This window comes from Quercus robur, chromosome 4 (genome assembly GCF_932294415.1).
Source record: "Quercus robur chromosome 4, dhQueRobu3.1, whole genome shotgun sequence".
Taxonomy (NCBI): Eukaryota; Viridiplantae; Streptophyta; class Magnoliopsida; order Fagales; family Fagaceae; genus Quercus; species Quercus robur.
Window position 1 is genome coordinate 80,367,903 of NC_065537.1, and position 15,935 is coordinate 80,383,837.

At 39.9% G+C, this 15,935-nt stretch overlaps 2 protein-coding genes across 2 annotated transcripts in view; both read right to left on the reverse strand.

Annotated features, from left to right (window-relative positions):
- The window catches only part of LOC126724277 (putative disease resistance protein RGA4), a 103,520-nt gene that overhangs the window by 27,891 nt on the left and 59,694 nt on the right, over positions 1 to 15,935 (reverse strand). The gene's annotated exons all lie outside the window — the stretch shown is intronic.
- Positions 906 to 1,809, reverse strand: LOC126724293 (thylakoid lumenal 19 kDa protein, chloroplastic). Its single transcript, XM_050428885.1, has one exon. It carries the CDS (start codon positions 1,744 to 1,746, stop codon positions 1,009 to 1,011), a length of 738 nt encoding a protein of 245 aa, XP_050284842.1. The 5' UTR covers positions 1,747 to 1,809; the 3' UTR covers positions 906 to 1,008.

The following is a 15,935-nucleotide window of genomic DNA, read 5'->3' on the forward strand; positions in this document are numbered from 1 at the left end:
ATGCATATTTGTCAAATCAAGCATGTTTACCAACAATTCTTCTCCCATCTTTGGCTGCACCATGGTTTGCACACCCTATCTCCCATGCATTTGAAGCAGCCAAACTGCCCCCTCCCCCCCCCCCCCCCTCTTTTTTTTGATAATTTGATAGTTGGGGGAAAGGGGATTTGCCCTGTTACTATTAAAAACATAGGGATGTGCTAGTTGAGTTACAAGGTCTTGGCAAATCATGCCAAATGTTGAAGCTAAAAAAGAGGACAAAGCAACGTGAAATTTCTGTAAACCATAAAGGACAGCAGGTCTCAAGAGGGTGAACCCTTGAGATCCTTCTTAAGCTTCTCAATTCAGTTTATCACTTTCATACTTTCCAAGTATTCTACCATTCCTTATTCAAAAATTGAAAATCACAGAAAGAAGTCTTAAGCAAAATGGTATTCACTTTCAGCATATGTGCAAAGTCGATCATTCTTCCATTACCCAAAATCACTATAGGTCCATATTTCAGTGCTACAATGACTCAATTAAATGTGACTTTATCCTAACTAAAAATTATGCCATTAGGATTGAAATTTCCAGATTTTGGACCCTAAACAACTAAGCAGTGGATGAATTGATCAATTCCAAACAGATGCACAAACAATATTTCAACCACAGTTATCAAACACCAAATCTTAAAAGGAATAAAATGCATTTAAAGGATCCATCTTCAATTATATGGCTCAACCTTGGATCTTATATAAAATGTATACGTCATAGGTTACCAGAAACCTTGACAGCCTCAATTTAATCAATGTTGGACATTTTTCATGTCTTAATAGAAGGCCTTGAGTTAAATTCACAGTGAAGTTCTAACTTCTAATTGAACATACATTTTGAACCAAACTCAACTGCAAATGCAAGCAAAATGAAAGTTTAAAAGAAAAATATTTATAATTTGAATTAGTATCAAGTTCATACACAACACCCAAAACCTTTCTCTCCCCTTTATTAACAATCCCACAAAGTAACCTAAAACGACCTAACAGTCTTGAAAGACTCGTGAACATGCCTCAACATGTCTTTGTCCTTATTCCACTCTGGTGTAGGAGCATTAACAAAATGAGCATAAAGCTTATTGTTGGCACAAGTCACAGAAATTAAACCATGTGCACCAACCCCATCAATCTCATACACATAATAAACTTGTCCATTCTCATCCTTCCTCTCCTCAGATGTCACACTGTCGGCACTGGCTATCAAGTCCTGCAAGTATACGTCTGACAATGCCAAGTTGTTCAAAACCGCATCCTTAGGAGCTAGCTGTTTAAACCCAGCAAGGAAAGTGAGGTACTCTTTCTCTGACTTTTTCTTTGGGTTGTAGAACTCACTGTCAGTTCCATTGGTACCCTTCTCAACCTTTGAAACTAAGCGTTCTTTCCAACCATCTGGGACTTCATAGATGTACTCAGCTGAGTCTTTCTTGCTTGAGTTGCCACCATAGCCACCATAGTTAGCAGCACTAGCAGCAGTGCCATAGTAGAGCTGGTAGGTTGGAGTGTCAGCTAGTGAAGGAGGAGAGGAAGTTAAAATTGTGGTGGCAAGGACTGTGGCAGTTAAAGTGGTTGTTAAGGTGGTAGTTAAGGGTGATTTGGAATTGGAAGGTGGGATAGGGAGGTGGGGTTTGGTTGAAGGTGGAGTTTGAGGTGGTTTTGTAGGGGTTGTAGTGGTGGAGGAGAAGAGGGCTGACGGTGAGAATATGGTGGCCATGGGACTGGATGGATAGGTGGGTGTGGCTCTGTTTTTTTGTGTTATTATCTATTGATGTTTGAAGATGGTAAGATTTTTTCCTTATCCAATAGTATGGTAAGAGCTCAGTTTGCTTTAGGATGCATGATTGATATCACTTGGCAATCATGTGGATGTAGAAATTAGGCCAATGGCACAAAAATTAGTCAATATGGATACTGCAGACTGCTGTGTATCAATATAAGTATAAAAATTGAGATATACTTGATGGTGTCACAAATAATCCCAAGTTCATAACTCGTCCATATGTCTCGTCCAACGACAGAAGCAACAATAGGTGGAGAAAATTGCAAGCGTACCAGCGACCCTCGTCCGTATATGGACGAGCTTAATACCTCAAGATCTACTCGTCATTTATGAACGACAAGCCTTCCAAGATGATCTCGTCCGTCTTTCACTAAAAGTGGACGAGATCATCCTGGAGGTCTCGTCCATCCTTACTATGGATGGACTAAAAATGGACGAGCTCCTCATGAAGGTCTCGTCCATCCTCACTATGGATGGACGAGTTCATCGGCCCGTCCGACCTAGGTAACTTCCACAGCGGTTACTCCCAATTCTCCGGACTCCTCGACACTGGGAACGGTTACCAAACAGATAACCGTTCCACACACACTATATAAGGCTTCTTCGATGAAGGAAGAAGGTAATTGAGACATTTTTCTTACTTCTAAAGTATTCTTCGTTACAGAGAGTTCAAAGTAACTAACTTGATCATCGGAGGATTTTTGGCCGGTCCTCACCGGTCCCCTCTGATTCTGTGTCTTTGGTATTACAGGAGATAGCCCGAAGATCAACGTTCAAGTCTTATCAACCCACTGATAATCAAGGAATCATCAGTTGGCGCCGTCTGTGGGAAACGATTGTTTTACAGTTTGCTTCTCCGTGACAAAGGGTTGATGGTTCAGACTAGATCAAGGGCTACTAGCCCAGGCCATCAGGGAAGCAGCAACCCGCTTCGCGATCGCCAATCTGCACCGGTCATGCAGTCATCTGCCCAACATGCACAATCTATGGCAGACGCTATGGCGGAGTTGACTCGCCAAAACCAAGAATTACGAATGGAGATTAATATGAGGAGGCAAACACAAGAAGAACGTGAAGGAAGACAAACAGATGGTCATGGTGGAAGAGAGAATACCGAAGTCGGAAGTCAGTTTAGAGGCACCACTTCGCGAACGGTACCATACTTGAAGGAAGAAATGGACCAAATGAAGAGAGTTATGGAGGAGATGAAGGAGAATATGAAAAGAGCGAATCCGATAGAAGACTTGGTTCACAGGACTGATTCTCCCTTTACGGCTTCCATCAACGGTCACCCACTACCATCAAAGTTCAAGTTGCCTTCTCTGGATTCATATGATGGAACACGTGACCCGTTTGATCACATAGCCACTTTCAAGACCACCATGCATCTTCAAGGAGTGCCTGATGAGATAATGTGTAGGGCCTTCCCAACCACCCTTAAGGGTTCAGCGCGAGTTTGGTTTAGCAAAATACCTCCAAATTCAGTGAGTTCTTTTGAGGAGTTGAGCAAGTTATTTGTTAACAATTTCATTGGAGGACAAAGGCACAAGCGTTCCTCGTCCAGTTTGTTGACGATAGAGCAAGGAGAGAACGAGAGCCTTAGGTCATTTATCACCCGTTTTAACAGAGAAGCTCTCAGTGTGGACGAAGCAGATGATAAGCTTCTACTGGCAGCCTTCCACAACGGGGTGAATTCAGATCTGTTTATACACAAGCTCTACGAAAAAGAGCCCCAGTCCATGGCCGAACTCGTCCATTCGGCTCAAAATTTTATGAATGCAGAAGATGCAATCATTGCTAAGAAGAGGAAGAGGTCCGAGAGAATGGACGCAAATCCCAGTCGTCAGCACGAGCAGGGTACTCGTCCAAAGAAGGGACGGATGGAGGAAAGGAGAGATCGAGAAAGTAAGAAGCCAGGCCCTCCAGTACGAAACCAGCAGTATACCCCTTTAAACGCCCCACTTGAGCAAGTCCTTATGCAAATCAAGGATGATCCTTCCCTGAAGTGGCCGGAGAAAATGAAGGGTGATCCCAACAAGCGCAACAGGAACAAGTACTGTCGTTTCCATAGGGATCATGGTCATGACACGGACGAGTGCTTTGACTTGAAGCAACAAATTGAAAATCTCATAAGGCAAGGGAAGCTGAGGGGTTTCCTTGGACGAGACCAGAGGGACGAGAAACAGAAGGGAAAGATGGAAGATTCATCGCGACCACCACTCGGGGAGATAAGAGTCATCATTGGGGGAAGTACAACTGGCCAGTCGTCCAAGTCCAAGAAAGCTTACTTGAAGGTAGTACAAAGCGTCCAGCTTTCTGGACGATCACCAATAGCAAGATCTACGGATGAGCGGGCAATTACTTTCACGGACGAGGACGCTGACAGAATTCATCACCCTCATGATGATGCCCTCGTCATCTCCTTATTAATTGCAAACTACACAACCAGGAGAGTGCTTGTGGACAATGGAAGCTCAGCAGACATTTTATATTATCCAGCTTTTCAGCAGATGAGATTAGGACGAGATCAGCTCCGTCTAGTGAACTCCCCCCTAGTAGGCTTTGGTGGGATGAAGGTGCAACCAGTGGGTACCATTTCCTTATCCGTGGTAGTGGGGGCATATCCACGACAGATTACCAAGGATGTGAACTTCCTTGTGGTAGATTGTCCATCATCTTATAATGCCATCATTGGGAGGCCAACTTTGAATAGTTGGAAAGCTGTTACCTCTACTTACCACTTATCAGTCAAGTTTCCGACAGAACACGGGGTAGGACAGGTACAAGGTGACCAACTGGCAGCAAGAGAGTGTTACTTGGCCATGCTGGCCATGGATGAACAAGTTCAAGCAATGAACATTGAAGAAAAGAGGGTTGTAGCAGAACCTACTGAAGCATTGGAAGATATTCCCTTGGATGAAGATAACCCTGAGAGATGTACCAGGGTTGGAGCAGATTTAGAAGAGAAGATTAAGACGGACCTCGTCCAATTTTTGAAGAACAACATCGACGTGTTTGCGTGGAGTCACGAGGATATGCCGGGTATAGACCCTAGTGTCATTACACACCGTTTGAATGTATGTCCTTCCTCCAAGCCTGTGCGACAAAAGAAGAGGGTGTTTGCCCCTGAAAGAGATAGTGCAATCAAGGACGAGGTCCAAAAGCTGATGGTAGCAAAGTTCATTCGGGAAGTGTACTACCCGGATTGGTTGGCCAATGTAGTAATGGTCAAGAAAGCGAATGGAAAATGGAGAATGTGCGTTGACTTCACTGATCTGAACAAGGCTTGCCCCAAGGACAGCTATCCGTTACCGCGCATTGACCAGTTAGTAGACTCAACTGCAGGCCACAAATTGCTTAGCTTCATGGATGCCTTTTCAGGATACAATCAGATAAGAATGGACGAGGCTGATCAAGAGAAGACATCTTTTGTCACCAGTCAAGGCTTATTCTGCTATAAGGTGATGCCGTTTGGTCTAAAGAATGCAGGGGCGACATATCAGAGGTTGGTCAACCACATGTTCTGTCCGCAGATTGGGCGGAATGTGGAAGTCTATGTAGATGACATGCTGGTAAAAAGTCAGGACGAAGGAAGACATCTAGACGACCTGCAGGAGACATTTGAGACATTGAGGCGGTATCACATGAAGCTGAATCCTAGCAAATGTGCCTTTGGAGTATCATCAGGGAAATTCCTTGGCTTTATGGTATCCCACAGGGAAATTGAAGCAAATCCAGATAAAATTCAAGCAATACTGGACATGAAGCCACCACAAAATACCAAGGAAATCCAATCCCTCACTGGACGAGTCGCTGCGCTTAACAGGTTTGTCTCTAAAGCTACTGATAAATGTTTGCCATTTTTTAAGGTTCTCAAAAAAGCATTCGAATGGACCGACGAGTGTCAGAGAGCTTTCGAAGATTTGAAGGTATACCTTACCAGGGCACCGCTGCTAAGTCCATCAGTAGAAGGAGAGGAACTATATTTGTACCTAGCGGTAACCCCATATGCTGTGAGTTCAGCATTGATAAGAGAGGAAGATAAAGTCCAAAGACCTGTGTATTATACAAGCAAGGCATTGAAAGGAGCGGAAGGACGATATCCACAAATGGAGAAGTTGGCCTTCGCACTAATCACAGCTTCAAGGAAGCTGAGGCATTATTTCCAAGCACATGTCATTAATGTTATGACAGATCATCCTCTCAAAAAAGCAATGAATAGACTGGAAGTTGCAGGGCGATTAATCCAGTGGGCTGTGGAGCTAAGTGAGTTCGATATCAGATATCAACCGAGGCATGCCATAAAAGCTCAAGCCCTGGCAGATTTTATTGCAGAGTTTACCCCAAGTCATAATGAGGCAGAGGACAGCAAGAGATGGATCGTCCATGTGGATGGTTTGTCTACACGGCATGCAGGAGGAATTGGCGTGGTCCTGCAGTCCCCAGAGGGAGACAAACTGAAACATAAAGTCCGTCTACAGTACCAAGCGACAAACAATGAAGTCGAATATGAAGCCCTCCTCAAAGGGCTAGAATTGGCGAAGTCCGTGGAAGCCAAGTCCATATGTGCCATGGGAGATTCCCAACTGATCATGGGGCAAGTGAATGGGATGTATGAAGCGAAGGAAGGACGAATGAAGAAATACCTTGGTAGGGTGATGCGCCTTGTGAAAAGGTTTGAAAAAGCTGACTTCGTTCAAATCCCCAGGGAGGAGAACGTGGAAGCTGATACTATAGCAAAAGAGGCCTCAGCAGATGAATCATTAGAGAAGTCAGATGAAGTTCAGTATATGCCGAGTATAGATGCCCAGGAAGTACAGCAGGTGGATAACAGAGAAAATTGGATGACTCCCATTATATCATATTTGAAAGACGGACGACTACCAGAAGAAAAGGACGAGGCCAGAAAGGTGAAGTTGAGATCAGCTAGATACGTCCTTATGAATGAAGTGCTATACAAGAGAGGTTTCTCTCAACCTTACCTTAGGTGCCTAGCTCCGGACGAAGCGAACTACATGCTGAGAGAAGTTCACGAAGGGGCCTGTGGCAATCACTCAGGAGCCAGATCACTTGTCCACAAGGTCGTTCGTGCAGGATATTACTGGCCGAACATGCAAGCTGATGCAAAAGCATACGTTAAAGTCTGCGACCAGTGCCAGCGATTTAGCAATGTCCCCAGGCAACCATCAGAATACCTCACCCCAATGGTAGCACCGTGGCCCTTCGCACAATGGGGATTGGACATTTTGGGTCCCTTCCCATTGGGGGTAAGGCAGATGAAGTTTTTAGTTGTGGGCATCGATTACTTCACCAAATGGGTGGAGGCAGAACCGTTGGCAAATATCACACAACAGAATGTTAAGAACTTCGTGTGGAAGAACATTGTCTGCAGATTTGGAGTGCCGAAGGTATTGGTGTCTGACAACGGACGGCAATTTGACAATGCACTCTTCAAGGACTTTTGCTTACACTTTGGAATTCAGAACCATTACTCCTCTCCTGCACACCCCCAAGCCAACGGCCAGGCTGAAGTAGCAAACCGATCCTTGTTGAAAATCATCAAGACTCGGCTTGAGGGGGCAAAGGGAATATGGCCAAATGAATTACCAGGAGTTTTATGGGCATACAGGACCACTGTGAGGACCCCTACAGGGGAGACCCCTTTCAAGTTAGCCTATGGAAGCGATGCAGTCATACCTGCAGAAGTGCATATGGCTAATCACAGGGTGATGACGTATCAAGACAAGGATAATGAGGACCAGCTTCGTTTGAACCTCGATCTAATAGACGAGGTAAGGGCAAACGCAGAATACAGGGTAGCAAAGTATAAGAACCTCATGGCTAAGCAGTATGATGCGATGGTGAAGCCTAGGCGTTTCAATATAGGAGATCTCGTCCTGAGAAAGGTCTCTTTGTCAACCAAGAACCCAGCACATGGGAAGTTGGGCCCAAACTGGGAAGGACCCTATAGAGTAATCAACTGTAAAAGGCAAGGATCCTACTACCTGGAGGCCCTGGACGGGAGAAAATTGGAACATCCTTGGAATGTGGAGCACCTGAGGAGGTACTACCAGTAAGAGTGAACCTATGGACGAGACTGGGTCTTATCTGTCTACTAGCGTACTACTATGAGTGATGTTGTTTGATACTACTATGTTTGGTATTGTTTGTGTGTGAAGTTTGAAACTATGATTTACTTTTTATAGTTGTGTTGTGGTTATGGACGAAATCATGAAGTATGTATTTATTAAATAAAAAGGCATCAGTGTGCATGTGCCTTGTCTGTAAACAATATTTATGTTATGTACAAAATGTTGTGTGAATTCTCCATGATATTGTCGTCCAATTCAATCCTCAAGAGGGATTGAAAGATCCAAGACGAACAAAATCTCTGGACGCAGAGATATAACGTCTAAATTTTCTTGAATAAAAGAAACCACATCCATACTCGTCCAACTCATGGACGAGGTAAAGCCAACTGAAACAATCCAAATTCTGGACGAGACAAAAAGTTGGCAAAATAAGTAGATAGTATGTAAAATTAGTTTGCAAGTCTTAAGACGAATCAAGCTAATTAAAAATACTACCTGCTAAGACGAGTTAGACTACATGAAAAATATGTATTTTCGACATGGACGAGCTAGGAGTAAAATAGCTTAGCAGCATCCGTCCATGCAAAGAAAATGAAATCACTCGTCCATGCAAAGAAAATGAAATCGTTTATCCATGCAAAGAAAATAAAACTTCATTCAAAGGGTGGACATCCTACGTCCAAAAACCCTTGATTAGTTTGAAAAGCAGAAATAGTATACTTAAAAAACCCGTCCTAAAACCATGGACGAGTATAATGTATTCTTGTTACATAAAGAAGGTCCAAAAACAAAGGACCAAACACAAAAGTTACAAAAAGAAAGAAAAAGCAAAGTTACTAAGGTTAAAGTCTCGTCCTAAGAAGGGGGAGCATTCACAGCAGGCTCGTCCTGAGGAGGCTGAGTACTGGCGTCGTCTTCCACGTTGACGTCATCAGAGCCAGTTTGGAGGAGAGAGCTTGTGGCAGCAGCAAGGTTAAGCTTGATTGTGCTGAAGTCAACTTCAGGAAAGTTTTCAACAGCGTCCATTCTGAAATCTTCAAAACCAGCTGCATAATTGCGATCCAAAGTGTCTGTATACTCTTTGGACGACTTGAACTCAGCCACAGCGTCCTCTCTTGCCTTGGAAAGACGAGCATTCAACTCATTGTTCATCTGTTGTAAGTGATCAATGCGCGTCTCCTTCTCCAATGCATCCGTCCTTAGCTCCTCAATCAACTTGTTACGCTCTTTGACCTCGTCCTTAGCTTTTTCAGCAAACCCAGCCCATTTCTTACAGTCAGCGTTCACCTCCTGAATCCTCGTCTCCAACAAGACTCTCGTCTTGTCCAGCTCCGTTGCCTGTCTAGACGCTGCTATAAACTTCGACATGGCCTGTGAATAGACAGAACAACATAGAATGATTAGATGAGGAAATTTTAATAACTGAACAAGGACAAGGGATACTGGCATACCTTGAAGAGGTCGTGGACGCCTGAATGTTCAAATTCCTTCAAGCCCATGTTGTAGCACATGTTTATATCCTCGTCCTTGACGGCTGTCTGGAAACGTTCCCAAGCCAGATCTTCGCTCTCAATAATGTTCGTAGAAGGCTGGGACAAGCCAGGCGTAGTAAACTTGGCTAAAGGAGTTCTGGGCGGAGTCTTGGACGGAGTGGATTCAACTGGAGTGGACGAGTCCACGTCGACTATCTGGACGGCAGGCTGAGTTTGAGGAGGTTTTGACTTAACCACCTTGGACGAGCCCTGCTTAACCCTTTTGTCTCTACGACTGGGGAGCCCTTCCAGGTCAATACTCTTTGGCAAGAATTTTCTTTTGTCCCCAGCCGTTGGACGTGTCAGATCCTCAGGACGATCCTGGGCCACACCCTCAGGACGCTTCCCTTCTCCAGCAATTTCCTTCCCTTTGTTCTCTTTCATGGTTGACATTCCTAAGACGAGATGAACAAGTTAAGAAATGTATACAAAAGAGAAAAGGGAAAGGAAGCTTAGCTAAAAACTTACTTTTTCGCACAGTAACCTCGTGAGCTATAGCTTCGTCTGAAGGCTCGGGACCTAAACCCCACCTGGCTAGACGTCTAAGCGTGACAAGAGAATGGAAGCTCCTATCTGCGTGTAGACGAGCCCTGTGGACGCGGTCACGGTGAAATTTGCTCAAGGACGGACGTTTGGCAGCTACAACACAATGAACAAATAAAGATTAGAAATTGTAAATATACCAAATAGGAGTAAGAATAAAAATAGACAAGGGGAAGGGACGTACCTTCTGGACGAAGGTTCCCTAAGTCCCCAGTGTAAGGGGGAAAGGGATCCCTGCCAACGTCCACAGGGTTCCCTGCCCAGAAGCCTGAAAGAAAAATGAACTCCGTCTTCCACTTCCTATCAGACGAAGCTAGGGACTTGATCAACCTACAATCATTCCCTCTAGCAGTAAATTGATAAAAACCTTCAGACTGACTTATGGCAAAAGGTTTATAACAATAAAGGAACTCGTCCACTGTAAGAGGACGGTCCCCACCAAAAACTTCCCTCCACAAAACTTGCATGGAGATAATTAACCTCCATGCATTGGGATTGAATTGACAAACACCTAAACCTAACTTGACTAGTAACTCCCTAGCGAAGGCATTTAAAGGAAACCTAAGGCCACCTAAGAAATAAGATTCATAGACGCCTATTCCAAAACGGGGCTCACAACACCACTCTCCACGGACGGGTAGCCTAGGGTTAAACTCGTCTGGGATTTGATACCAGGACCTAAGGCTACCTAACCTTTGTTCGTCCGTCTTAGAATGGACGCCTACAGCGCAACTGAAGACGGTCTCTACCTCGTCCGTAGGATTGGACGGAGAACCAGCTTGAGAGCCAAAAGCTCTCCTAAGCTGTTCTTGGACGACTTCAATAGGGAGCCCAGGGGCCCCAGAAGAGTAGTTCTCGTCCGTGCTTCCTCCACTCTCATCACTAGCACTGCTAGAGCTAGACCTATCACTAGTCTCATCACAATACTCGTCTATAACCTTATTAAGGCTATCTGTAGACGAGGAAGCGACAGACATCCCTAACAAGAAACTTAAACCTAAAGACGAGAAAAAGAAGAGTACCTGGCTCTAGACGGAAGAAGACTCTAGACGCAGAGAACTCCTAGACGAGGCTCTAGACGATGGATGTCAAGGAAGAAAATTTCTGAAATGAGGAGGGTCAAGGGAGGCATTCCACTATTTATAGGATGCTGACCTGGGTAATCGAAACGACCCAACCAATACAGAAGCAACACGTGGCATCTACCTCGGAAAAATAAATCGACGGAATCAGTCTCTAATAAGAAAGGGACACGTGGTACAGTAATTATTAACCAATTGTGTTCAAGAACGTTCAACCTTTTGGACGACTCACATGGACGAGGGGGCAACTGATGGTGTCACAAATAATCCCAAGTCCATAACTCGTCCATATGTCTCGTCCAACGACAGAAGCAACAATAGGTGGAGAAAATTGCAAGCGTACCAGCGACCCTCGTCCGTATATGGACGAGCTTAATACCTCAAGATCTACTCGTCATTTATGAACGACAAGCCTTCCAAGATGATCTCGTCCGTCTTTCACTAAAAGTGGACGAGATCATCCTGGAGGTCTTGTCCATCCTTACTATGGATGGACTAAAAATGGACGAGCTCCTCATGAAGGTCTCGTCCATCCTCACTATGGATGGACGAGTTCATCGGCCCGTCCGACCTAGGTAACTTCCACAGCGGTTACTCCCAATTCTCCGGACTCCTCGACACTGGGAACGGTTACCAAACAGATAACCGTTCCACACACACTATATAAGGCTTCTTCGATGAAGGAAGAAGGTAATTGAGACATTTTTCTTACTTCTAAAGTATTCTTCGTTACAGAGAGTTCAAAGTAACTAACTTGATCATCGGAGGATTTTTGGCCGGTCCTCACCGGTCCCCTCTGATTCTGTGTCTTTGGTATTACAGGAGATAGCCCGAAGATCAACGTTCAAGTCTTATCAACCCACTGATAATCAAGGAATCATCAATACTAAATAAGTAAATATATAACAAATTTTATTTTATAACTTTTACATACTAATGTAATGTGAGTTTGACGGATAGATGTAAATAACATAATCAATAAATGTTATCATAAAAAACATAATAAAAAAATGTCAAAAATTACTTTTTTATAATGTAATTTTTTATAATTGGTGACATGTCATTTTTATAAAAGTTATATAGTAAAATTTGAGTGGTATCTTATCATCCATTTTTCTTCATTTATTATATTGTTTGTTTAAGTAGTACCAATCATATTCTTTTATACCGATTAGAAAGTTTTTTTTATTATAGTAAAATTAGTTATAGGAATTAGGCCACTGCCTATTGCCTAGCACAAGGATTAGTCAATATGGATGCTGTATCAATTAAGTACAAAAATTGAGAAATATTAAATATATTACAATTCTTATTTTATAAAAAACATAATAAATGAATGTTGTTATAAAAATAAAAATAAAAAATAAAAAACATAATAAAACAATTTCACAATTATTTTTATGTGATGAGACACATTATTTCATAAATGTTATAGAGTAAAATTTTTCCTATCTTATCATCACTTTTTATCATTTATTATATTGTTTGTTTAAGTAGTATCAATTATATTCTTTCGTACTAATTAGGAAGTTTTTGTAGTAAAATTTGTCATAGTTTGTTTCTAATAAAAAGTAAAAAAATTTGGTTGCAATTTTAGAGATTTTAGATGATAATGTGCATTTGGCAACAGATTAAAGTTAGTTTTTTCCTTAAATTATCCATTGTTTGCGGGTTTTATATTTGTAAGGTCTCAATTTGTAACGATTCCAAACTGGTATTGGATTCGTACGTTGAAGGCCCAAACAATAAAATTTGTAGAGTGTGGATGTCCAAGAACTAAGTTAACTTTAAAAGAAAAACGATTAAACCTCACGTTTATAGATAGATTAGCACAGATATAACGATCAATTTTTCCTTGAAACAAGTTCAGTTCTTTGGTTCATAAGGTTTTCTACTGAGTATTCTCTGTTTTTTGATGTTCCGATCTCTTTCCTCCAATGCTTTCTTTCATGTTATATACTGCATTTTTGATATCATCTTCACCACACACGTGTAAGTTGGGTTCAGGGGATCTCTTTCTGTCCCATCTAACACCTTCTGGAACCTCCAACTAGCAGCTGTAAAGCTACTTCATCACTGTTCAGGCATCACCTCCACATTAATGCGGCCAAAGAGTTGGTTGAAAGGCAATTAATGCGGAGGCAGCTGTTGTCATAAATATTTGTTTGCCTCTTCTTTCTTACCCTTGGTCTCATATCCCACTTTTAGTGGTAACGTAGCTCCGAAGTACGTTTGTAATAAGGTGGCGTTCTGGTCATCCTCGGACTCATATTGCCAAGAAGGATTTTGTCCTCGGACGAATACTGAACTCACCTTATGTGATATCTACTCTTCCTTTCGTTTGGTTACCCTTACAACCTGATATGGGCCTCCTCGGACAGCTTTACGTCCTCGGATGGGCCACAGGCCCAATTAACTAGACTTTAATAATTTATTGATTAACCGGCCCTCACAATATTATTTTTCGTTTAAGCTTTATTTTAATAATATAAGTTTCCAATATTTTAAAATAAACTAACTTTTAATTTTTAATTTCAAATTATGCAAATAAGCTATTTAAATTAAAAAAATTTCAATCCTAACACTAAAGTCTTTTTAGTAAAACTTGTATAAAATTTAGCATTTTCCTAAGAATATTGGCATCAGCTATACCAAATGCCATTTGGCATACCAAACACTAAAATCTTAGCTTCATGTGGTGTTTCAAATCTCAAAATTTTTCCAACATGCTACAGTACTGTTCTATTAATATAATGGCACTATAGCAAAATCTTAAAATTTTTATTGCTTTTTTATTCACCCTAGTGGGCCCTCTCTCTTTCTAATTTATTTTTTATTCCCTCACTCTCTCTTCCCTCTTACATGTCTGCATTTAATATTTTTATATATTATTTTAATATATAAAATTGAGGAATAGAAGATGTGATATACGATAAATTGTAAAATGGTGTGTTAAAATAATAAAGTAACATTTTTCATAGGATAAAATAGCATTTTTTTTAAAACATGATGCTTTAAGAAAGAGGGATCCTCACGGTAGAATGTGGGGATTATTACTCATGGTATAAAAGTGCATTAAGTATCTATTTGAGAATAGCTTATTTAGTTTTTTACTAAAAAAAATTTGTTAAAAGTGTGTTAAAGTATACTTGTACCTTGAAAAAATTTGAAAAAGTGAGAAAATGTGGGAAAAAATGAGTTTTTAAAAAACTGTATAGAAAAACTAAAAGTTAAAAGTTGAACTTATAAGCTAATACCAAACACAATCTAAGGGGTATTTTTGTCCAAAATGCACAAATTTTTTTGTTCTCATGTGACAAGACTTAGAGTTTGTTTGAAAATAACTTATTTAACTGAAACTAAAAATTTTTTGTTGAAAATACTGTACATAAAACTAAAAGTTAGCTGAAATAATAAAATATTACCAAAAAATATAATAAAATCCATAAAAAGTAATAAAAATAAACTAAATAATAAAAAAAATTGCCGAATATAAACAATTCCAAACACAACCTTAAGGTAAGAATTCTGTCTGTGAGCCACTTAGCTGACTGCTGGACCAGTAGCTACTGCCGCAAAGTGATAAAGATAAAGGTTCTCCCTTCTTTTCTCTCAAAAAATAATAAAGATAAAGATAAAGGTTCTTTTAGGTTAGGTATATCTATTGTTTTAGAAACTTTGAATTTTTTGAAACTTCCTACTGTGAGTAAAACCAAGGTTGCCTTTACAGAAGTTCTGAGCACTTCTTACCTATAAAGCAGTCAATCTTACTATTATATACTCTTAATTTAATAGTCACTTTATAAATATAAGTATGAGTATTTATGAAGGGTGGAGGGGATAAGAGTTGGAGTTCAAGTTTTCAAGAGGGAACTTTACATATATATATATATATATATATACTTAAATTAGATTAGAGTAGAATTTCTATATTGTAAAAAAAAAAAAAAAATCAATCTTCTTTTTCTCAAAAAACAAAGCAGTCAATCTTCTTGACATATTGCATTTTCTCTCTTTCTTCCTTTACATGATGCTTCCCAGTATTTGTGAGCACTCCAGTAATGGAAAAGTTAAAAATTCACTTATATAAAGTTGTGTAAAAAATTAAAAATACATAGTTATTATAGTAACAATAAAAATTTACATCATCATTATTTATTTTGTATTTTATTTTATATTTTTTTATGTATTTAAAAAATAAAAGAAGAGAATTAATATTGTTATATATTGTGTTTGAAGAAAAAAAAAGTAATTAAATTTTTTTAAAATTACATTTAAATAAAATATAGTATAAAATAAATAATTTAATGTTGAATGTTTTAAAAAGTATATATATACTTAAATTAGTTTAGAGTAAATTTTCTATTTTGTAAAAAAAAAAAAAAAATCAATCTTCTTTTTCTCAAAAAACAAAGCAGTCAATCTTCTTGACATGCTGCATTTTCTCTCTTTCTTCCTTTATATGATCCTTCCCAGAATTTGTGAGCACTTTTTAACATGCTGCATTTTCTCTCTTTCTTCCTTTACATGATCCTTCCCAGTATTTGTGAGCACTCCAATAATGGAAAAGTTAAAAATTCACTTATATAAAGTTGTGTAAAAAATTAAAAATACATAGTTATTATAGTAACAATAAAAATTTACATCATCATTATTTATTTTGTATTTTATTTTATATATTTTTTTATGTATTTAAAAAATAAAATAAGAGAATTAATATTGTTATATATTGTGTTTGAAGAAAAAAAAGTAATTAAATTTTTTTTAAATTACATTTAAATAAAATATAGTATAAAATAAATAATTTAATGTTGAATGTTTTAAAAAGTATATATATATATATATATATTCTAAATTAGACCGAAAGCTTGTGT